Here is a 24849-nt window from a genome sequence, read left to right on the forward strand (position 1 = left end):
GAGATTCTTCAAATGAAATAAAATTTATTATGAAAATTTAAAAAATAACTGATTTTCTAGTTCAGAACTGTAAACATTCGCAACACTTTATCAAGCGGAGGCCCCATGGACTAAACCCTACCTCTAAAGGCTTTGATGGGTTTCAGGGCAGGCTGATGAGGCAGCGTGTACGCTGAGAAGTGTCTACACGGGGAAGCTGGGTCACAGCAGCGCCCTAGTGGCTCTCTGTGGGCCACTCCCAAGGGAGGGTAGAAGCAATGTTCACGTGGAGCCCACTGTCTCCGGGGAAGGCAAGACATCTGAAATGGAAAAAATCAGGAGGCAAGGTGGACTAGAATTCAGATGGGCGCCGAGCAGCATCAGCTAAAGGGCCCGGCAGGTGCAGAGTGGGCACCGAGCAGCCGAAGCACAGGGGAAAGCTTCAGAGAGGACGGGGGCTTCACTGAATTTCAAAGGACGAGGAGATGGAGAGGAGAACCAGACACTTGTCAACCTGTTCAAAGAGTAGGTTTATACCTGCTTCAAGGGACAAGGCAGGGAGCACTAAGAAGTCCGGAGACAGGAGCAGTCAGGCGGAGGCAGCTGAGGGACCAAGAATAGTCTCTAGAGCCAGGTGACCTGGGTTCCCAGCCCAGCCCTGCCACTTCCGGTGCGACCTCAGACCTTAGTCTGAGAGAAATTTCTCTGAGCCTGTTTTCTCTTCTATGAGAGTAACACCACACTTAGCTCATAAAGACATTATGGGAAATAAATGAGTTAATACAGGGAAAGCATTTAAAAAATAACCTGAAAAAAAATTTTTTTTAAAGACTTTTTATTTATTTATTTGACAGACAGAGATCACAAGCAGGCAGAGAGGCAGGCAGAGGGAGAGGGGGAAGCAGGCTCCCCAATGAGCAGAGAGCCCGATGTGGGGCTCGATCCCAGGACCCTGAGATCATGACCTGAGCTGAAGGCAGAGGCTTTAACCCACTGAGCCACCACAGGTGCCCCAGAGCCTGAAAACTTGTAAAAGCTTATTATATATATTAGCTATTGTCCCCACCTAATGTCTGCATTATGCCTTCCAGCGTTATTTCTTGTCTTGCGAACTCAACTGTGGGGCCCGTAGGGCTGTGACGGGGCGAGAACGGCGCTCTCCGCAGCCTCCCAGGGAGGCCAGCAAGGCTCGAGGCTCAGGGCAGCCCGCACTCGTTCCCCAGTCACAGAGCGAGATGCAGGACAATTACGGAGTGCACACGGTGAAGGTGATGGTTGAGAACACGTAGAAGTCTCTGGAAGCACTGCCCTCATCTGAGAAGGGCCGGTCGCTGGAGGTGAGGCACGCTGGATCCCCAGCTGCGGCGGCTGCAAGGCCTCATCCATGCGCGAGGCCGGAGCGTCACGCAGGCAGCTGGGTCCTCCGCTCTCCGCGGTCTGTGGCTGCCCCTGCCCGGGGACCCCGGCCGGGAGAGTCCAAGGGAGGCTGTGGGTTCAGTAGGGAGATGGTAAGACCGCATGATGTCTGCCTGAGGAGCAGAGGAAATGAGGCGGCACCCATGCTAGGAATTACTAACCCTCCACAGACCAGGACTTTCCAGTATTCTCCACGTCACGGCACATACAGGAGAAGACGTATCTGCATGGCACTCTCGGAACAGACCACCAAAGCTGCCTGCAGCCGGCGGCCCCGTGGGCTGAGGGGACCCGTATCGCAGCCCATCTGTGACCATGACACGGTGGCTGGGATGTTCTACCACAGAAAAGACCGCCCTGTTTTGGTAGCACTAGTTAAGGTTAAAGCAGCATAATTATCTGGTGTCTACTAATGTAGCTGTTAGGACCTCAGGCAGTGAAGCTAGAAAGAGAAGTTAGGTGGCGGCCTGCCTTCTAGAAGCTCAATTTGGTCTTCGAACCATTCGTTTTTCCCTTTTGCTTCTAGGGTACCAATAATACCCTTTACTTGATCCAGAGGAACGACCTCAGCTCTCTGCTCGGAACCCCGGGGGCTCTGGGCCTACGAACCCTCCCGGCTCTGCTCTCAGGGCCCCCGCAGCTGTCTTCTCCTACTCCTATCCTTGAAATGCCAGGGCCCCTTAGGTTCTGTGTGGGGTTATTCCTCTACTTTTCCATGTCCCGTCCCCAGGTGCTCCGGCTTTCCTAGGGCTTTAGTCACCATGCATGTGATGGAAACTCCGAAACCCCTACCTCCCAGGGCTGCACCCCAGAGCTACACACCTGCCTCCTGGACACTCCCACTTGGATGTTCCAGAGACATCTAAGATGGAACACGTCTCAAACAACGTTCATCTTCAGTCCCATGTCTCTGTGTCCCCAATCCTGGGGACTGATGTCAATACCCACCCACTCACATAAGCCAGACCACTAGGCTCTGCCGACAGTAACTCCTCCATGTCTGGGAATCGCTACCCACCTCTCTCCACCGCACTCTCACTGCGCTGTTTCAGGCCTGCGTCAGAGTGTGCGGGCTCCACAGTGAGTTTCCCAAGATACAAATCTCACCAGGTCGCTCTTCTACTTCCCACCCTTCAGTGCCTCCCCACTGTCTTCCTATTAATCTTAAAAGATTTATTCATTAATAATAATCACAAACTCATCACTTGCTAAGATAATATATTTTTACAAGAAAATAACAATGCTTTCAAAATATATTTTCTGTGAGGGCTGATACATTCCGTAAGGACACGAAAAGAATCTGTTCATGAGAAGAATCCGTTCAGGTGAAGATCTGCTGCAAATCTGTTAACAGTCTGACTTAACAGAAGACGGCTGGATTCTCGTATTGGCTTTTGTATTCAATTCTGTTGTATGTTACTTTGGCCTCTAAAGTATATTAAAAAAAAAATCTGGCCTCAAATAGAATACAGTTAGGAAGAAAAAAGGCGAGTACATGAAGAGTCTTCTCAAATAACTGTAGACACACTTCTCTGATACCACTCAGCAAGTCCCCACAGCTCTTGGGGCAAGGTTGGCATTTCTTGCCATGGTTGGCCAGCGTCTGTTCACCAGTCCAATGGTCTTTCTTCACCTTCACATTCTAGAGTCTTGCCCAGGAGCCTGCCCTAATCCCCCAAACGCTCCTCTCCTACACTCGCTCTCACGTCCTCTCCGAGGACGGCATTGCACTGCGGGTCTGTGCTGACTGGCGGGACTCCCACGGTGGCCGCAAGCCCCACGAGGGCTGAGACCAGCCTCATCTGTGTTTGTGCATCGGTCTCACATCTGCGCACTTAACGAATACTGGCGGAATGAATCAACGAACGGAGCATGTTGCGGAGTTCAGTTCTACAGGATTTTCATGAGCAAAGGCCTTATGGTTAGCTTTGACAGGGGAGCCCAGCAGGCTAGTAAGGGAGGTTTGGATGGAAGGGATGGGAGGGGCTAAAGCAAGGCACCTCAGAGAGCACAGCTCGCACGGATCCACTCTTAAAGGACAAGAGGCACGCTCTCGCCCGGACACAGGGGCCAGGAGGTACAGAGAACCACTTCTGGGAGACTGGGGCGTGCCGGGGAAGCCACACGTCAGCAGGTACCTGCAATTCCCCACATGGCTTCCAAGTGTGGAAGCTGCAGCTCGCGGTGTAAGTAGGAACGAGCTTTGTTCCTTCGTCTATCTTCTGTGGGCCACACACGACACGGGGCCAGGCAAGGGGGGCCGCGACACACACGGGAGCGACTCCTTCCCATACCCCCGAAAGGGCTTGGCGGGGATGACAAGCCAAAGCATCATGTGAAACCAAGCGAGAGGCCGTGAAGACAAAGTCTGTGACTTCGGCTCAGGGAGGCCACCTTGGCAGACTCACAGCTGGTGCCACGCGCTACTCGTGCAGAAGGAGGTGGACCACAGGCCACAGCCGTCGGGGAAAGCTTCCTGGCAAAACTCGGAAAGAAGAAAAACCACCTCCCACCCCCCAACGCAGGCAAACTAGCAGTCCACTCATCCCCTGGAGGAAAGAGGGGCGGGTCAACAGCGAGAGTCAAGGAGCAGGGAAGCGGCCGGAGCCCACAGGTGCTACACCCCTGCACCCGTCGCCTGCTACCATGTCCTTCTGGGCCCCAGGCAGCAAGCGCCTTAGCAGGTGTTGGGAGAAAATCATCAGTTAGAGGGAGACTCGGTGAGCCCTTGAACAAACTCCCAGGCTACTTTCGCAGCTCTCGGTTTCACTTTTTCTTTGTGGTTTACGCTACTGGCCAGTTTTAGGGACTCAGACACTTCATTTCATACCCTTCTTCTCGGCAAAACTGAGAACACTTTCCACAGCAGTAAGATCAGGAACAAAACACATGGTTTTGCTCAGTTTGGAGAGTCTCTGGCTTGGAAGGCCGGAGTTCCCGCCAGTCCCGCAGCTCTCGGCCATGTCTCTTCTTCCCTTGTTGCTCTGGCGAGCAGAGCTCCGGAGGCCACAGCCTCACTCCATTCCAGTCTCGGGCTGGCAGGGCCAGGTCCAGGGGTGCTGCCTACGGACTGAGCTGGGGTGTCAGTGAGGGGAGGGGCACAGAGGGACCCGAAGAGGCTACCGTCAGGAGGCTTTGTGACAGCCTAGGACACAGCCCAGCGGCTGGGCTACTGTGGCAAGGAGCACCGTGACTGGGGTGCGAGCCAACGGGCATGCTCCCTGAGTCTCATGTGTTCCATGTGATGACATTTCTCTCAGGAGGCCCCAGGCTCCTACCATACCTCTCTTACTTCTCCTGAGACATGGGTACAATTCTAACAAGTTAGTTTCTGCTTTAGCTGCAAATGTAAGAGATGGATTCTTCTTTTGAGGCAACAAAGCACGGTCCCTGGTAAATTCTGGCTGGGGAGCCACAGCGCGGCAGGGGAAACTCTGGAGGAGCAGCAGGGCTCAGCCTCAGCTTCGCCGTTTGCCCTGGTGACAGGCTCTGCTGCCTGCCCTTCGGGGCACGAGGACGAAGTGTGGTACTGGGAGTGCGTGCTGAGCCACACAGAGCATTTGTGTCTGTCACTGTTTTGCAAAGGCCGGCTGACCGACCCCTCTCTCTGAATGGGGAAGTCAGCATCAAAGATGTCCTCAGCTTTCTGGGGTGGGGTGGTTTGGCTTCTGGTAGAGCAGGGGAACCCTCCGTCTCTTCTGTGAGGAGGAGCTGGTGGTGAGGGGTGGTGTGAGGGAGACAACACGTGTCCCCAGACCCAGCCTCGGGCTGGGGACATTTGGTGGAGGAAGAGGACACCTATCTCTTGTTGGAAAGCTTTCTTCCTTAGTTTTATTTACTCGTGACCACGTATCCAAGTTATGGTAGGGACGGCACAGGCTAAGGACCTCAGCGCACCTTCCTTGAAAACAGGAATAAAAGCACTTTCGGTATGGAAATGACTGACTTCTGCATCCCAGCTTTCGTTTTCCCCCTTCTTGGCCTGCTGAAGTTCTGGCCATTTTTTGCCTCCTTAACTTGAGCTCTCCACAAAAATTATTAAAAGCCAACATTAAAATTAGTTCTGGTGCTTGTTACCATAAGCATTTTGATAGAAGAAGAGAAACTCATCATTAAAAATGAGATTGGGGGGGCCTGCTGGCTTAGTTTAGCATCGGACCCTTGATTTGGGCTCAGGTCATGATCTTGGGGTTGTAAGATCGAGCTCCGCGTCAGGGTTCGTGGTGGGTGTGGAGCCTGCTTAGGATTCTGTCTCCCTCTCCCTCCTCCCTCTCTAAACATAAAAATAAAAAATGAGATTGGGTATTACTCAAGATTTCCCCTCTCCCCCCACAGGGAGGCCAACATTTTCAGGTCTTCAGTGATCACATCTCGCTCCCTTACTGTCCTTCAAGCAGCTGAGTGTGCTTGGGTGGGCGCGCCCTTCCCTTCGGATGTCTGGTTGGCATCCAGAGAGCCTGGTGACTCCCGGACTCAGTCTCTCCTTTGTACGTCAAACCCAGCCAAGTCTCAAGTACACTGAGCTTCCCTCCAAAGGGGGTGTGCCACTTTCTAAATCCTTGTTGTTCTACTCTGAGATTAAGCCAACAGCCTCTTGGATGACATCAGTGCCACCAACACCATCCCTATCCAATACGTGCAGCCTTGCAGGTGAGTGACATCACTGCCACCAATGCCGTCCCTGTCCAAAAGGCGAAGCCCTGCGGGCAACTGAGGATTGGTGCCACCAATGCCGCCCCTGTCCAATATGCGCAGCCCTGTGGGTGTGACATCACTGCCACCGATGCCGTCCCTGTCCAATACGTGAAGCCCTGCGAGTGACTTTGGTGCCACCAACATCATCCCTGTTCAATATGCACACCTATGCAAGCGAGGGACATCAGTGCCACCAATATTGTCCCTGTCCAATATGCACAGCCCAGCAGGCAAGTGACATTGCTGCCACCAACACCATCCCCATTCAATACGCACAGCCCTGCAGGTGAGTGACATCAGTGCCACCAATGCCGTCCCTGTCCAGTATGCGGAGCCTTGTGGGTAAGTGACATCGGTGCCACCAACGCCGTCCCTGTCCAATATGTGCAGCCCTGTGGGCGAGTGACATCACTGCCACCAACACTGCCCCTCTCCGATCCATATATCAGGTGAAACTTCCTCATAAGTCCTTTCACGACGCCCCTGCCCCCACGGAGAATTTATTGTCCCGTTACCAGACCCATTCTGTTATTTCTTCCTCTCCCGTGCATGTTCCATCCACTCACTGTGTCCGCCCGAAGTGTGCCTGTCCCTAAAATGCCTTCCCCTGTTCCCTCCGACTGTCCTCACTGTCTGCACGGGACCCAGCTCTTGTTTTGGACCTGTAATTGGTTTCCTTTTGACAATCCATCCTTACTGTGCTCTCTCTCTCTCTGCTGAACTTCTGGAGACCCGGTCAAGCTGCTGACATCAGAGCACATGGACCGCGAGCCCAGGCTTCCCAGGTGTCAGCGCGAAGCTGGGCTAGATGACCCCGAAACACCGGCTGTCAGCTGCCTCGTCCTAGTTGATACACTGAAGAGTATCTTGACCCAAGCAGTTCTCTCTCAAAATGAGCCCAGCAGCCACCTGCCAGAGTCGCCGCGGGAGGCACGCTAGGGGATCTCCACTTCATCCTGTCCTGACTGCTCCTCGGCGCCGCTGCACTGGGCAGGGAGCTCTGTGAGCGTCTCGGGCAAGCAGGCCTCCTGGAACTGCAGAGTGGATGGTCTCCCAGTGGGGAAGGCAGATGCAGACAAGGGAAGGGCCGTGCAGTGGCCACTCTCAGCCCCAAGCCCAAGCTCAGAGCCACGAACTGTGCCTGCCTCTCGCACTGCCTCCCCAACCCCCACCCTGGAATCCAGGCTCAGCTGCATGCATCGGTCTCTATCACTTTAAAAAGTACGGTCTTTTAAAAAATCACAGTATCACTAATCTGTATTATCATCTCGGACAAGAGTCATTACTCACCGCTCTGGAAATTCCAGGGCTCCCTCTGCGTTATTCACAAAACCACATCTGTCAACCACAGCACCAGGCTGCAGGGTCTGAGCCCGGAGTGGGTTCCATGAAATTCAAGCCTTCACAAGATGATCAGAAGGATTTTTCCTGAGAAACTCCTGAGTACTCCAATGATCCTTCCTGAGCTAGAATCATTTTCTGGTTTTGAAAACCCACAGGAATGGCTTTTTAGGGGGGCAGGAAAAATTTGTAAAATGATTATCAGGATGATTTTTCTAAAATACCCCTGTTTAGCATTACGTCTATTTTGGGGGCACATCTCTAAATTCACTTGTGGTTTTAAAAAGTGATTAGTAGTGGCGCCTGGGTGGCTCAGTGGGTTAAGCCTTTGCCTTCGGCTCAGGTCATGGTCCCAGGATCCTGGGATCGAGCCCCACATAGGGCTCTCTGCTCGGCGTGGAGCCTGGTTCCTCCTCTCTCTGTCTGCCTCTCTCTTACTTGTGATCTCTGTCTGTCAAATAAATAAATAAAATCTTTTTAAAAAAAAAGTGATTAGTAAGTGATAAGTTATGAAAAGGACTAAGACTGCTTATAACTTCTATCTCTCCAAAATGCTGACTGTGCCCTCATGAGACTGTCCCACACTCTTCTTTCTCAGAAGGCACCGAAGCAGAATGGAAAACAGAAATGATTTTCTCGAGGTCACTTAATGAGTCAGTCTTGGAGATGGATTAGAATTTAGATTGATCCTATCTTTCTCTTCTGAATTTTTGTCAAAAAGGTCAGTATGATCAACTAGCAAAGCACCAAAACCGTAAGAGCTTCTGCAAGGAGGTACAGATCGAGATAAACAGCTTGGCTTTAATTTCACTTGAAAATAGAGCTCTTGCACCTAATTTTCATTTAATTTGCAGATTTTTATCAACTAAGCACTAGTAACTTATTCCGTACCTGAGACTATACTCTTCACACTCATAAAAGAAAAAAGTCATAAAAGAACCAGCGCTAACTGGTTAGAGATTGCTTTGTTGACAAGGCAGCACAGCAACTTGGCGAGAATGATTTTTAAATCAAATTGCGCCAAAAAGTGAAAGAGCAAAACTAAAAAGGAAAAGTGCTGAGACGCGTGCCACGTGCCACGTGCCACCAAGGCTGCCCGGGCTCGTCCAGGCTGAGCACCTGCCCCTCTGCATTCAAGGTGGACCACTTTGCTACACACACGCACGTGCACACAACGTGAAGGTACAGGGACACCGCTTGCAGGGCCCCCCTCGGAATGCACTTCCTGCACGAAGTACTCCTTAGCCCCCAGTGGACAGGCCGGGCGCCTCTCCTGGAAGAGCGCGCCTGACGTTCTGCTCTAATTGTCCTGTTCTCCTCTCAGCTCGGGGAGAGCACGGCTCCTGCTGTGCTGTCTTGTTCACTGTGCTGCTCCCCAGAGCCTGGCGGGACCCGAAATCCACCTTGTGGGAAGTAACTGTTAGTGGAAGTTGTAGTGCTGGTGAGGCCAAGAGGTGACTAAGAAGCCCATCAGAGGCCTAGCCAGGGGAAGGGGCAATGCCAGAAAGTCACTCGGTGGGACAGCACCGAGCAGGCAGAGCAAGCAAATCGAGAAAGAACACATTAGTGACTGCCTAGGGCTAGAGGTCTGGGGAGACTGAGCAGTGAGTGCCACTGGGCACGGTTTCTTTTTGGGGTAATAAATTGAGCGTGCTGATGGTTACACAACTCTGTCCATATATTAAAAAAATCACTGAGTTGTACACTTACCACACACATTGAAACCTGTGAGCATTTTTTCTTTTTTAAAGATTTTATCTATTTATTTGACAGAGATCACAAGTAGGCAGAGAGGCAGGCAGAGAGAGAGAAGAGGAAGCAGGCTCCCTGCTGAGCAGAAAGCCCGGTGTGGGACTTGATCCGAGGATCCTGAGATCATGACCTGAGCCGAAGGCAGAGGCTTAACCGACTGAGCCACCCAGGCGCCCCCCTGTGAGCATTTTTAATACACGAAAAGTATTTTATTGAATTTTTAGAATACTTGATTAATGATAGAACACTCATGATTTGCAGGGCAGATATGACTCATAATAATGTATATGTTAGGTGTTACCTAACAACGGTCGCCGGGGTGGATAAGAGAAACAATTTTCACAGCCACAAAATGTAACTAAGAGAGCGTGAGAGGATCCAGCCCAGCTCGGTTCAACTGAACACTGCAAAAATAACTGAACTGCATCTGTAAGTAACAGTGAGCGGACGTAGGCAGCAACATCTTCTTTCCTTGTGGGTCGAACAGACCGCTTACTACTGAACACAGAGCTGACTGTCATCTAGGAAACACTGGGAAGCCCAAAGAAGTGAAGAGGCAATGAAGAAATCAGCACCAACAGACTCCATCGCTTTCGAGACAAAACCCCCACTTGGCTCACACCACGCATGGTGCACCCACAGAGGGCTTCACCGGACCTCTGCTTCCAAGGGAAATGGAGAAGCACCTTCTAGAAAGTTCAAACACCAAGTTTTCATTGTGGTGTTGAAGATGAAACAACAGAGAAAATGGTGGGCACACAACTAACAGATGATCAGAACCCAGAGAGAATTAAGACTTCTTGGTAAAACTTCGCTTTGAAAGTTGCTGGCTACAGAATCTTCTAGAGCAACAGGCCGGCAAAGTTCTTTTTTACCAAAGATCAGGTAGTGAGTGTTTTAGGCTTTGGAGACCAAGAGGCAAAACTGAAGATCCTCTGCAGGTACTCAGAGAACCACGGACAACGCACAACCCAGTCTTAGCTTTGCGGCCACAGCCTACTGACCCTTGTTCTAGGGGTTACAAGTTTTTAAGAGGAGTGACTATCAGGTTAGCTCCTAAATCAGAACTCTTCTCAAACACCCTGAGGGCCAGAAACAGACATCCAGTGAGATTATAACAATATTTATAGATCTTTCTGGAATATAAAGTAATTACATGTAAATTCTTTTATCCTCATGACAATGCTTAGGTAGACTGTGTACCGATCTCACGGTCAAGACAGGGTTGATCCCTTCACTGCAAATTCCTTGCTCCTTCACTTCCATTCTGCTGCTTTTCTACAGTGAAGCGCCGGGGCAAGGTCTTCCCTCACGACCGGCAGAGAGGGCCCCACGAGCCGAGAAGCCGTGGAGACGTGCAGCAAGTCAACGTTCAAATGCTCACGCCTGTGGGGGTTTCAGGGCTGCCCCGGGTGTGCGACCACGCAGACGCCCTGCGAGGCCTGACTGTGGCCCTTAGCTCTCACTCCGTCAGATGCCCCGCCTCGCCACACACCCTGAGAACACGCAGCCCTCGTCACCTCCCCACTGGCCTTCTTACCCCGGGTCACCTTTTCCACTCATCACTCAGTGATGGCTAAAATAATCCTTCTGAAAAACAAACCTAACCTGCTCCCCTCCTCGTAAGACCTCAGTGACTCATGACTTCTTGCAGAACAAAAGGAAAAACAACTCTTCCTGCAGCCTAAGAGCTGCTCTGTCTGGGCCTCTGCGCTCTCCCCGGCCTCTTCCTTCGGGAAACCTGCACCCCGGCGAAGGCAGTTACTGGTCACTCCCACAGCTGTGTCGAGGCCCTCTGCTTCTTCTCCCTGGGTTCCCTGGGCCTGAAACACCTACCTGAATGCTGGCGTATCCAAGGTTGCTCTTAGGCCCGGAGGGGGACCGGGACTCTGGTTCTGCTGCACATAAGCTCCAGCCGGGCCCGGCGCCTGCCCTGCCCGTGTATCCTCCTCGAGCAGGTGCTGATCTCTCGAGGGCCCGAGCAGTGTCCTTCATGCGCCCAGCGCTACACACTCCAGCAGGACCAAGAGAGACAAAAACAAGCAAAATGCATAGCTCCTGGCTTGCAAGAGCTCACCTGCCCCTCGAAGAGCAGCACAGACCTGTGAGAGGTTACGTAACAGCCAAAGTGGAAAAATGACCCGCAGCTGCCAAGTACCACAGTGACTCCGAGCCGGGCCCAGCCGCGCAGCCAGCGGCTGCCAGGGAGAGGACAGCAGCCACGGCCCGACACTCTGCCCCAGGATGCACAGAGGAGTGGGAGGACCTCGGGTGTGGATGGCGAGGAGAACCAGAAGGAAGGACTGGGGCCCTACCCGTGGCCCTACGCAGTGACCATCACTACGAGTCCTCGAGACAACTGTTCAGGGGCCTGTCGGCAGTACGTACCACGAGCAGGTCCAGAAAGATCACATCACTGGGCCTCATGAACTTAATTAAGGACACTACACTCCGACCCTACTGGTGCTCTGGCCTCAAGCTCTAGGGGAAGCATGGGGACAGAGTCATCCCGGCGCTCCCCATCCTTTAAGCCGTGGAAGGTGTACACACCGGGGAGCGTTCTAAGAACGTCTGCGGTCGTACAACATCACAACTAACTTGAAAGACCACAGGTGGCCCCGGAATGAGGCCCAATGGCCTCACTGGAAGCGACGAACGTCCCTAAGCTTCCAGTCCGCGGGCGGCCTCTCCGAGCGGCACTCCCCCAACGCGAACCGGTTCTTGCTGAGCGCAGCAATCTTCTCCTCCCTACCATCTCCGCTTCACTCTCACTTGGGGGCGCCGGCACCGGAGTCCGAACACGCACCCTCCTACTCCCCCTCAAACATTCTGTTCTCGCCGGCTGTGGAGCTGCGCGGGTTTCTGCTTCCCTCCCTGGCACCGCCTCCTTCCTCCTCTGGGCTCTGGAAACGTGGGCTCCAGGGGGTCTTTAATGGTCTGTTCCCACGTGTCCTCTCACAGAGGGTATCTGGACACTTCCCAGGCCCCACTATTCCCCTGGACTCAGCTGGCCTCTATCCACTGAGTCGTTCTGTAAATATTGCACACGTATTTGTCATGAATTTCCCCAACACATGAGTTTCTGGCATGTGCCGAGCATCATCACACACTGGCGTTCCGGAGGAAAAAGTCTCCACGCACCGCAAGACACACTACGGGCAGATAGAGGGAAGTCAGTCAGAGTAAGGCGCCTGATCATGGGGAGGGCCATGAACGAGACCCCAGGGGCTGGTGGGCTAGAGAGAGGATCAGAGCCGACCGGGAGGCTGCAGCAGGCTTCCCAGAGGAGGTGATGTTTGAATGGAGCCCTGAATGAGCAGGAGTTGGGCAAGCAGACCCTGTGCATGTGCTGGGCGAGGGGGGAGTAGATTGTCTCAGGCAGAGCACAGGGCAGAAGCAAGGGCACGTGGCGAGAGACACCAGGGCTCTGACCCACCCCTGAGCTGAGCGGGGTTAGCCGAAGGCTGCGCGGGGGGGCCGGGCGAGCACCCGTGGCTAAAACGCAGGAAGGGCTCTGGGTAATGAGTGTTAACTACCTTGAAAGCCACGAAGGGCTTCTGAAGGAGTTTGGTGGAGTGGAACAGTCAGATTTGTGCGTCAGAGATCACCCTAGGGGATGACTCGTGGGGCCGAGACAGGAGAGGGAGCTCTGGCCAGACTCAGAGGCAAGCTAAGTGCTGACGAGCTACGGCAGTGGGAGGGAGACGGGAGACGGGGGGTGGGTGGTGATGAAAGCTTTCTACCGCAGGCGAAACCAGGACCTTCTGGCTTGGGTCTCCGCGCAGGTGATGGTGGTTTTCATTCGGGGAGGGAGTGAGGAGAAGCCATTTTAGCCAAGAAATGGAAGACTTCACGTGCCCATGGAGTGCGAGGGTGGAGATGTCCAGTGGGCGGGGGATGTTTGGGGCTGGAGCCCAGGAGAGAGGGAGTCCGGTCCGTAACCCAGATCTGGTTGCTGGAGCTGACAGCGGGGGAACGGGAGGGACTGGGGGTCACCTGCTGGGATGACAGAGCCTTGAGAAACGACAGGGAGCGAGCCGAGAGGTGCTCCATGAGGAGAATGCCCTGATTTTGGCCACGGCACTCACACAGCTGGATTTAAAGATCGTCTTCTGTCTCCTCCTCCTTGCTCTCTTTCTCCCGTCCACAGCACACACTGCAATAAGACAGATTTTTCTAGAACACTGTCTTGCCTTTACTACCAGCTAAACCACATTTCATAGCCTCCTGTGTCGAAACCCAAATCTGTCGTCAGGTTAAAGCACCCTCTATTACAGGTGCACAATGATTTCTGGTCTCTCACTTGTACCTGGCCCTGCTTCGGCCGGGGGGCCTCCTTTGGGTCCTCCTTTCCAGGACCTCTAATCACCTCCATGCCTGCCCCGCTCCTGCTGGTCCTTGGCTTAGTATCAGCTGCCTCATCTCAGCCCACCCAATCCTGTCTGTCCTCCCACTGAAACCACATGGCAGCGGGCAGCAGGGACGGCGCTCTTCTCGGCTACCTTACGCTCTGGGTGCTCAGGCCAATGATTCCTTGTTCCCGGATGTTCTCTAATTCAAGTATATCTGCCGAGGCTCCCTGAGCTTGATCACAGAGTCGCTGGGGAAACGACATGTTTTGCACTTCTCTCCTGCCCACGGAGTACCCACCAGCCTTGCTCAGAGAGTCGAAGTAATGACCGACCGACCGTGACCCCGGAGCCCAGTGAGGGGCACAGGTGGGTGATGGAGGGCACGGAGCAACCGCCAGGTGGAGAGATGAACTACGCCAGCACAAGGCGAACGATCTGTGAAGGCACACACTGAGACAACGCTTGAGCATGATACCAGCATGCTTATCTACCAGAAACATCTCCTGCCGAAGAGACAGAATGACTCAGCCCCTGTCACCAGCCGCCCCGTGCTGGCACAGGAGGAGTGGACAGGACGGCAGGGATGGCCCCACTCTCGGGCTGGACTGGCTAGCAACAGCAACAGAGACCAGTGCTGAGCCCTCGCATACCACCCCTGCTCAAGGAGAAGCAGCAGCCAGTGCAAGACAGGCTATGCTGGGCCCTTTTCATTCTGGAAGGGACAGTGTTATGAACCGAAAGCTGCCCACCCCCAAATTCCCAGGTTGAAGTTCCTAACCCTCCTTGTGACCAGAGCTGGGGACAGGGCCTTTCAGGAGGTAATTAAGGTTAAATGAGATCATAGGGTGGGACCTGAATCCAAGAGGACTGCTGTCCTCCCAAGAAGAGACACAAGACATGCGCATTCTGGGAAGGGGCCATGTGAGGCCGGAGCGGGGAAGGCGGTCATCGGCAGGCCCAGGAGAGTCCTCTCCAAAACCGACCCTGCCCGCACGCTGATCTTGGACTTCTGGCCCCCACAACAGGAAGGAAAGAATGTTCTGCTGGTCGGACCTGCTGCTGTGGTCTTCTGCTGTGGCAGCCTGAGAGACGCTAACAAGGGCAGCGATGTGGCGTCACCGGAGCGGACACGCGCTCTGGCTCTAGGTCCGCTGCCTCTTCTGTCAGCCAGAGCCCCCACCTGGGGGTTACAGAAGCTCACTCCACCCACCAGACTTCCAGCTAACGTCGTGTCACATCGCAAGGTCACTTACAAGGGGCGCACAGGTGGCACGGACCCCCTCACCCATCACACGGCTCCCCAGTCTGGAGAGGGAGCTCTGCAAGGCTCTGGGGTTCCGCACGCGGCACAAACCCTACATCAGCAACCAGCATCCAGGCGCTGCGTGCCCAGCAGGGAGAACACGTGGGTTCTGCGAAGAAGACGGAGGAGGGGCAGTGGCCCTAAGTACCCTCTCAACCAGTGACCTGGCCCTAAGTACCCTCTCAACCAGTGACCTGGCCCTAAGTACCCTCTCAACCAGTGACCTGCTTGGGAATCTGGGCTTCCTGTCCCTGAAACTAGATTCCATGGGCTCAGAGAGCTCGCCGCCCAGGAGGGTAACGCTTCCACTGGGGACAAGATAAGGCCATTACATGTGAAGTGACAGCTGCTGCCCAGTCATTTTGGGCTCTTGTGCCGACAGCAGCAGGCCAGGAAAGAAGTCATTTTCATGGCAGGATTAAGTAACTGTAATCCTCCAGAAAAGGCACAACTAGGGGGACAAAAGTAGGAGGGAAAAACATGTGTGGCATGAGGGTGTCTCCTGGGATGCCCATGCCCTGGTTTTTACGGTAAAAGGACAAGGGCAGCAGATGCAGCCTGAGAGAGGCAAGGTGACCCGGGACTGAGACCTCATAGGGATGACGTTCTGTGTCACCTCACCAGACTGTCTTCCTGCCAATGGTCAAATGGAAAGTAGAAGAGGGACGGGGTGGCCAGGGTGGCCTGAAGAGCAACTTCCCCAGAAGGGGATGAAGTGTGTCCTAATCTTCCTCTTGAAGGTTTCTCCAGGGGCAAGAGCATCACTGGAGTCCTGCAGGAGCTGCTCCAAGAACTTCTGTCAACCAGGAAGATGCCAGCAGCACAAGGGGTGGGTGCTTTGGCCCACCGCCCGGATCCCCTGCCTCCCTAGGACAGAAGTGCTCCACTTTCCTGCCGAGGGGGACTGTTGGCAGCGGAAAGCTCTCCAGGGACACCCCCTGCGGACAGCATGCAACACAGGACAGCCAGTCAGCCCCAGACCTGCAGTTTGTACCCAGTGACTGGCTGGTGGAGGTTTCAAGTGTCAGCTCTTTGGCCAAATCCAGTGCAGTCTGGAAGGGCTCTCCATGGCTCTCTGTGAGGCTGGCTCAGACCCTCTTCGTAATTCTTGGTTCAGTCTCCCCGTGTCCTTCACCACCACTCCCCCCAAAAGATGCGGATTCCGACAGTGTTCCCTAAGAAACTTGAAGCATGAAGATGTCCCTGGGGATGCCAAGCTAAGCAATACGACCTCTCTGGTTTGCTCACAAGCATGGGCTCCACGAGCTATCTAATGGGGAGTCCTAGGCATCCCGAAGGTACCTCAGTCAATGTATTTCCCCCAGATCTGCTTTTGGCATTGGAGAAATGGTGCTGTCATCAATCCATCCCACTATCTAAGCCAGAAACCTCAGAATCATACCCTGTCTTTCTCTCCCTCACAGCTCTGCCCATTCTACCTGGAAAATATTTATATTCACCATGACTTCAGTTTTTGGACCTGGTCTTTCTGAGTTCTCATACTTTTCATTCTTCCTTCTCTTTCCTTGTAGGATCCAGCTCCCCCTCTTGCTACACACAAGGCTCCTTCCATGGCTTATGTTCATCTTGGATATAATTCTCTCAAAGGACTCACTTAGCACCTAGTCAACCCTCTGAAGCTAACTCCATGATCTACACCTCCAGCTCTGAGGGGAGAGATCTGTCCTCCACATTTAAATACATCATAGGTGTCTTTGTTGTATGTTCCAGAGTCATCTCAAGGTCAAATACCTCTGTAGGGAACAACCTCGGTTTTCTTTTTCACCTATAGGCTCAGCCCATTAATAAGGTATATAAACTCTAGGACACCCATCTCCAATGGGACACCTGGGATGCCACACTTGATCTCAGTTTTCCAGACCACCGTGAGGCCTGCAGACCTAGTTCTCACACCCGGTGAAGGCAGGAAGGAAACAGGGAGATGGCGTGAGAGAACAGTATCCTCTCTCATACCCCAGAGGGTAAAGGAGACGGACACAGAGATAAAGAGCTCGGTGTGCTGGATGGCAAAGTGCCAGAGCAAGATCAGTAGGAGGGTCAGTAACCCTTGAAAGACAGGGGTGCCATTAGAGTGTTTGCATACAGCAGTTTTTGTAGATACATGTGCAGTATTTCCTGATACTGATGACGAGGCTAAGAAAACACAGCCTTTGATTCACTGGTTATTCCCTTGAAACTTTCTCATCTTCATAGTCTCTCCCTTTCAACCAAGGAAAATAGAGAAGCTTCACATCTGCCCTTCACTGCAGCGCACATGATAACCAGCATTTTTAACAGGAACACACTGTGGCTTTTACAAGATTATAAGGACAGATAAATATCATGTCTTGTTAACTAGGTTGGTGTTTCTCTAAGAAATTATGTTTATCTAATAGGAGTGGAGTAAGAATGCCCAGTTTGACCAGTCTTTTCAGCTGCAAATTTTTTTTTACTTAAAAAACCAAAAAACCCAAAGTGCTAAGAAAACCACTAACAGAGACCTACATCCTATGTGGAAACGTCAAGTTCTCCAGGCTGCCATGCGCAGGAGTGACGCGTCCTCTCGGCCGCACGGTAAGCCGCAGAGGTGAAGTGTGCCGAGCACTTGGGCCTTTCCAGTCTGTCTGTCACTGCTTACCTGCTGTCTCTGTCGTCTCACTTGTGCAAACTGAGAGAGCGTCAGCTGCCGGTCAAGCCGCTCCATCCTCTGCTGTCTCTGGATGTCGACGGTGGCCCCCATCCCAATCCGGGCTTCGGTGGCGGGTTCTGGAGATGAGAAGATGGGCTCCAGCGTCCAAGAAAAGAACTTTGCCATCCATATGGGAATGCAGAGCGCCTGGTGGAGCCGGAATACTTTGCTGTGGTAGCAGAGGCCCGATGCCTGAAAGAAGGAGGTCCAATGGGATGGTTTCACCGTAACCGCGTTCGAGAACATACTAACACAGAGATCAGGAAGACCACAAAATACTTCCCAGGCTATGCTTCCTTCATTCTAGCAGTGCTGGGTGGTAAACACCACTCCTATCAGGTGCACAGCAGTAAGCAGGACAAGTAAACAAGAACTTAATTTACTCACTAAACAAATTTGTTTTTATAAAGCTGGAAGAGACAGCAAAATCCTAACTACTTCGCACTCAAAGAACTGGCCAAGTATTTAAAAAACAATGTTTTCTTTAACAAAAAAAGCCATACAAGATCTGATTACTGAAACACTTTCACACTGTACTACCTCTGTGGTTACTCTTACTGGCAGATGGCCATCAGAGAGATACTGGCAGAAAACAACTTTAGGGATGCCTGAGTGGCTCAGAGGGTTGAGCGTCTGCCTGTGGCTCAGGTCATGATCCCAGGGTCCTGGGATCGAGTCCTACATTGGGCTCCCTGCTTCTCCCTCTGCCTGTCAATCCCCCTGCTTGTGCTCTCTCTTTTTCTTGCTGACAAATAAATAAAATCTTAAAAAAAAAAAAAAAACTTTAATGGCCAATGATGCAATCCAGACAAATAATAAATTTATCAGAAAATAAAGACAGTTTACAACATAGTGTTCTGATACATTTTTCAAGTAATGATTTTTCTAGTTTTAAAATCCTTGCCAATAGTAATTCATAATTCTATTTACAAACAAGCCTATTTTTTTTTTCATCTTTAAGGTAATTTATATGGTATGAGACATCTAAAGACTGGTTTTCTATGTTAAAGGGAGTTTGGCTATTCTTTTGTAAAAAAAATCTTTACTTTTGTGAATCTGATTCTTAGGATAAATTATTCATAGCAAATTAGAACATATTTGACAATGTGCTAATAGGAGGAAAGTACACTTTAATGTTTTAATAAAATTTAAATCAATTAAGGAGGCAAGACTTTGTTGAGCACTGTTCCGGGCACTCGGCGGACAGTGGAGGACTAGACCGACAAGGCCCTGTTCTTGTACGGGGAACAGCGGTCAGTATGGCGAATACAGAGTGAGACAGCAAACATGTAAAACAATTCCAGATAAGTTCTGTGAAGGAAACAAAATAAAGTGGCCTGGAGCAGGGACTGTCTGTAGGTCAGTGCCAGGGAAGCTTTGGAGGAAGTGACATCTGAGCAAAGCTCTTCAGGATAATGGGGTGCCAGCGACCTGAAGACGTGGGAAGAACATCTCGGGCAGCGCAAACAGAAATGCGACGCAGCAGTGGGCCCGGGAGCATCTAGGAGAGATCCGGGCGGGGACCTGGACCTCCGGGGAAAGCTCAGCAGAGGTAAGGATCTGGGGGTCTGGGGCGCTGACAGCAGTTCAAGCAATGGGAATAGGTAAGAGCTAGGGTGCGGACAAACAACAGAAGGGAGAACTTCGGATTCAACCCAGCAATTTTCTGTGTGTGGACAGGGTTGGAGAAGCCAGTGGAGCCATCTGGCAGCCCACCAGGGGACAGGCAGAAAAGGCTTAGAGTCAGCAAGCACAGAGAACATCTCAGACTGGGGACAGCCACTATGAACCACACAGCTCCATGGTCAACCAGGTCAGGGAGTAAAATGACCCCCGGATCTGGGAAAAACGGAACCTTTGATGACCTGATAAGTACAGTTTTGGTGCTGTGGTAGGAGTGAGACACAGACTAGTGCAGAGGGAAGAGTGAGGCAGAGGAGTTTTGGTTTCAAATAATTTCTATGTCACTTCTCTCAAAACCGGTACAGAAGAACAAAGAAAATGAAAACAGAAACAAATTCCACATTCAACGAAACTAGAAAGCATCTGTAATCCTGAACCACACTAACAAAATGGGGAAATACTGAGTATTTAGAAACCACTTGGCACAGGGTAAGAAAGGTAAATCCAAGTGCTGGCAAGGTCCCTGAGAGCTTAGACAGGCTCAGGGATTAGAGGCACCAAAAACGCAGAAGGAGAGCGATGTGAGGGCCTGTCTCCAGAGGAAGCAACCCCAATTCCTGCCCAACCCAGCATCGCCCATACCCACCCTCTCTCCTCCAGGGAGAAGGTAAAAGTTCTGCAGGGCATGAACCAACGAGGTTCCTGAAGTGGGCAGAGCCGGCTCCGAAGGGAGGCCTGGGGCTCTGCCCCCAAGATTCCGCCCAGACCAAGGTCTCACAGAATGAGGTCTCATACAGCTTCCAGAAGAAGACAGCGGAGGGAGCACGGACAGAGCGGGACTGTGCTTCAAGAGATAACAGTTAAGATTTCTTCACAATTAATAAAGAATATAAATCCCAGATCAATAATGCAAGAGTCCCAAGAAGGATAACAAAACGGAATTTATATCTAGATGCACTGTTGTGAAACAAAGAAGCCCTTAAAAGTTACCAGAGATAAAACAGACAGCCTAGAAAGGAAAAAGCATTAACTATCTGCAGAATAGCAAACTGTTAAAAAGAAAGTTTTGAAACTATAAAAAAAAGGGCACACTAAAGAAAATCCTAGTAATAAATAAAGGCATCACATCCATGAATGGGAAGATGTAAAACTATCAATATACAAATTTCCACCAAATCAAGATACAAAGTCAATGTAATTCAAAATAAAATCTTAACAGCTTTTTGTTGTTGGAACTTAAATGCCAACTCTAAAATGCACTGCATTTGGAATATTTAAAGTTTAAGTTTTAAAAACATAATGTTGGGAGAAAGCCACCAGACAGAAAATATATTATATGATTCCATTTTTATAAGTGGATCGATCTGAATGATCTATCTCCAGTGGGAAAACCATGGAGCGAAGCATGAGGGTGACCGACCGTCCATCCTGCGAGACCCGGGAGGTAGGGGCGCTCCGAAGCTGGCAGCACTCTGCCCTGTGTGGCGTTTTATGGGTGTGTCCACTTTCCAGTGTTTGGTTTCATGACATTTCTAGTTTACAAACACCTGGGTGTGTTATATATACACAATAAGAAGACTTAAAAAAAAAAATAAAGGAGGGCACCTGAGCGGCTCAGTGGGTTAAAGCCTCTGCCTTCAGCTCGGGTCCTGATCCCACGGTCCTGGGATCGAGCCTCACATCGGGCTCTCTGCTCAGCAGGGAGCCTGCTTCCTCCTCTCTCTCCCTGCCTCTCTGCCTACTTGCGATCTCTGTCTGTCAAATGAATAAAATCTAAAAAAAAAAAAAAAAAAAAAAAAGGATCCATAATGGCCAATGTAATGATAATAAGGCTTATCAGGTTTCAGGATATGATATAAAGTTTGAGTAAAACAGTGTGGTTTCTATGTAGAGCTACTCGAAGTGACCTAAAGACCAAGCGTGTAGAAAGAGGCTGCGGGGGACAAGGGCACGTGGTAAGTCAGAGGGAAATCTACAGAAGGCTGCAGAACAGACCCTCCTTCCCATCATGTGTAAACTCCCAACGGATTAAGGAAATAACTCACCGAACTTTAATTCTTTCTGCACAAAATACAGAAGGCACATCTTTTTGACACTGGGATGGGAAGGATTTTTTTTTTTAAGATTTTATTTATTTGATAGAGAGAGAGATCATAAGCAGGCAGAGAGGCAGACAGAGAAAGAGGCGGCAGCAGGCTCCACACCGAACAGAGAGCCCCATGCGGGGCTCGATCCCAGGACCCTGAGATCATGACCTGAGCTGAAGGCAGCGGCCTAATCCACTGAGCCACCCAGATGCTCCAGGATTTTTAAACCAGACCAGAAAGTACAAACTATAAAAGAAAATATACATTTACTTACTTTACAATTTAAAATCTACAAGTATGCCACAAATTACCCTAAGTGAAGTCAAAGGACAAGTAAGAGCCTAGAGAAGGTCCTTAGAATCCTTGCAGGCAACAAGGGCAATGTTCAAGATACATAAGGAAACTATACATTTATCAGAGCGAGACAATCAAGCCAACCTAAAAAGCAGGTGAAAAGGCCATTTCAGAAGAGGAAATTCAAAAGGCCAACAAACACATGAAAAGATTTTTATTCTCATTTGTTTTTAGGGAAATGCAATGTTAAATATAGGAATAGAAAAAAATGGGAAAATCTGCGATCCAGTTTGGGTGAGGACGAGAACAGAGAACCCTCCCAGTCCTGAGGGAAAAGTCCAAGTGTAAAGTGGTCGGAGCTCCACGGAGAGCCATCCAACCATCCGACAACGCCGGTGCAGGGCTAAAGCCCCGCTTTTGGGTATCTTCAACTGCACAGAGCTGACTGTAACAGCTAGGAAACGGAAACAAAGTGTCCCCAGACAGGAATGGCTGACGGCTGGCTCATTCATCCAAGGGAACACTAAGCCGCATTTCAAATAAATTCAGTGTACATGTGTTAAGGTATTTTAAAATTTATCATATACCATGTCCATCTTTTTACAAGATTAACAAACACAAGATAATAGTATATACTATTTATGGGCACAAACTTATGTAGTAAGTACAGAACCATGGAGGTTTTTTTTCCCCCTACAGCAGGATGAAGGAAACAAGAGGTGCCGGGGGTAGCAATATCCGAGTGTTTGTGCGTGTGTGTGTATAATCTTCTTTAAACAAAGAAAGAGGGAATAATTATGGCAAAAACATATAACAGATTGGAAGCAAGGAATTGGAAATTCCTTTTCTGAAGATCTGAGTAGGAAGGAAAACAGAAAATTGTACTGGTTTTGCTTAAGACAGCAGAATGTTATCAACTGATGAAAACAACTGATCAAAACAGAACTGCGAGATCTGAATTAAGTATAAAAATTAAAATTTTTGGTCTTTAATTTCAAAGCCTCAACCATGATTGTGAATTTGTCCACTTCTCCCTTTAGTTCCCTTTTAACTTCTTGTACTTGGTCAAAAACTATTAGTAGGCATGCATATACTTATAACTGACCCTTTTATCATAACAAAGTATCCCTCTTTGTTTTAGGATTACTCATATAGAAATCTGTTTTGTCTGATATTCAGCTTTCTGTTTCCATGGTGTATTTCTTTATCTTTTGACTTTCAACTTTGTGTGTCTGCGTTTAAAGTGTGTCTTATAGATTGCATACAGCAGTTTCTGGCTTTTAATTCCAGACTGATGATCTCCACCTTTTGTTTGTTTAGCTCTTCAGACTTAATGGGCTTACTTTGGTATAGATGGATTTGGCTCTTTGGTTTCTATTGGTCTCATCTGGGTTTTTTGTTCTTTGTTCCTCCTTTCCTATTTTCTTTTGCGTTAAGCCAATAGTTTTAGTACTTCAATTTGTTTATTGGGTTTTGTTTTGTTTTTAGCAATACCTCACAGAATATTTTTCTTGTGTTTGCTCTAGGGATTACAATATCTATCTTTAACTCACCACATATGCTTAGAGTTAATACTGAATCATTTCAAGTAAAATATAGGAAACTTGCAAGAATACAGTCCCATTTAACCACCACTGCAAACCAATGCTACTTTATATATTATACCTATATACTTATAAACCTAACACTTTGGTGCTATTTTTGTTTTACATAATCATATGCCTTTTAAAGAAATGAGGAAAATATAATGAAAATGCATAGCTGTTGCCTCTACTTAGCGAGTTCATAGGTTCTTTCAAGAATTGACGAAAGCTAAAGATTTTCGGTCTCCTGCCACGTTTACTCCTGTCCCCCACCATCATGTATACACTCAGCAAAATCATGCATTCAGTGAACAATTAGGATAATTTATAACTCTGGCAATAAACAAATATAATACTGCAATTTCTGGCAGGGGTAAAATAGGGCTTTTATGCTCATCTGCTTGAATGTCATCCCAGGGGTTTGCCTCCTATTTGAATGTGTGCTTTGGACAAGGAAGAACTGTGGTTGGTTTGATCTGGTTTGGCTTCTGCATCTACAACAGCGTCTGGCACACAGTAAACAGAGCTCAGTAAGTGTTTCCTGCGAAAATGGAAAATCAATAAATGTTCTAAAAAATACATTATTTTAGATTCTTTCAAGGGAAACTGGGAAGTTACCAACAGACACATTTTTGGTGCTAAGTTTATACTTTCCCATATGACACAAAGGTAGAGTTCATCTGTGTATGCCTCCAGTGCACCAGCATGACCTCAAGTTGTCAACTAATTAAAGTGCTCTTCATAAATGTTAGGTACTCATAATGGATTGAAATATGAAGAGCTTAGACAGTTTAGTTTCCTATAAATATTTGATAATCATCACCGTATCCTATGACAAGAGGGGATAACAATGACTGCATTAAATTCTCCCTGAATTATACACCTCATTACCACCAAGAGTTTTGAGAAAGTATTACTTATTATTATGCTACCTTAATTTACACATTACTTTTAACTTTAATTTTCATAATCTCAGAAATGTACTGGGACTTCTGAATGAGCGTTTTCTTGAAATCTCCAGTTTGTGAAAAAACAGGCATTAAAAATAAATCATATGTTCAGATTTGCCTGTCAAGAGGCTGGGGGAAACACTAGGGGAGGGGTTCCTGTGGCCTTCAGAGTGGGAAGCCCAAGGTCAAGCTGATAGGCCCAATGACAGGGGACAAAGCAGCAGCAGTGGTCTTGGGAAGACCAGACATGAGATCCAGGATGACCAGATACACATGCCACTGTGTGTGGGAAGGCCAGCTAGAGCCAGAATGAGAGCATTCAAGCAGCAGGAATCAGGAACCCTGGCCCAGGAAAGGAAACCCAAAGATCAAGAGAGCAGAGAGCACTCTAGGCCACCTGCAGTGGCAAGCCCACCCCAAAGAGCCGGGCCACAGCCCTGGGTAAGTGCTAGGAGCTCCCCCTAAGCCAAAGAAGCTGTTACCTCATAAATGTGAGAATGTAAAACAACAGGAAATTGTTTCTTTAGGCCATTAACAAACATGGATGTCAATTACACACTTATTATGATTTTTCAGATTATTAGTCCTTTTAGAAAGGGAATCAAGAAGTAACACTCAGAGGGCAAATAAAGAATTTAACTGGCTACTTATAAAAGAGGCGAAACCCTCTTGCTTACAGAGAGTAAACCTCAAGCGGCCTCTGGTCCTGCTTAGTATAAGCATGTAACCACAGCAAGGTTCACATCTTCAGGAAGATGAGAAACCATGACCGGGCAATGACACCC

At 49.7% G+C, this 24849-nt stretch overlaps 1 protein-coding gene across 1 annotated transcript in view; it reads right to left on the bottom strand.

Moving 5' to 3' along the window:
• The window catches only part of UBAC2 (UBA domain containing 2), a 173073-nt gene that overhangs the window by 24472 nt on the left and 123752 nt on the right, over window positions 1-24849 (bottom strand). The window contains exon 7 of the mRNA XM_032315189.1: window positions 17477-17719. Within this exon, the coding sequence (XP_032171080.1) occupies window positions 17477-17719 (243 nt within the window). The remainder of the gene's footprint in view (window positions 1-17476; window positions 17720-24849) is intronic.

This window comes from Mustela erminea, chromosome 15, assembly GCF_009829155.1.
Source record: "Mustela erminea isolate mMusErm1 chromosome 15, mMusErm1.Pri, whole genome shotgun sequence".
NCBI lineage: Eukaryota > Metazoa > Chordata > Mammalia > Carnivora > Mustelidae > Mustela > Mustela erminea.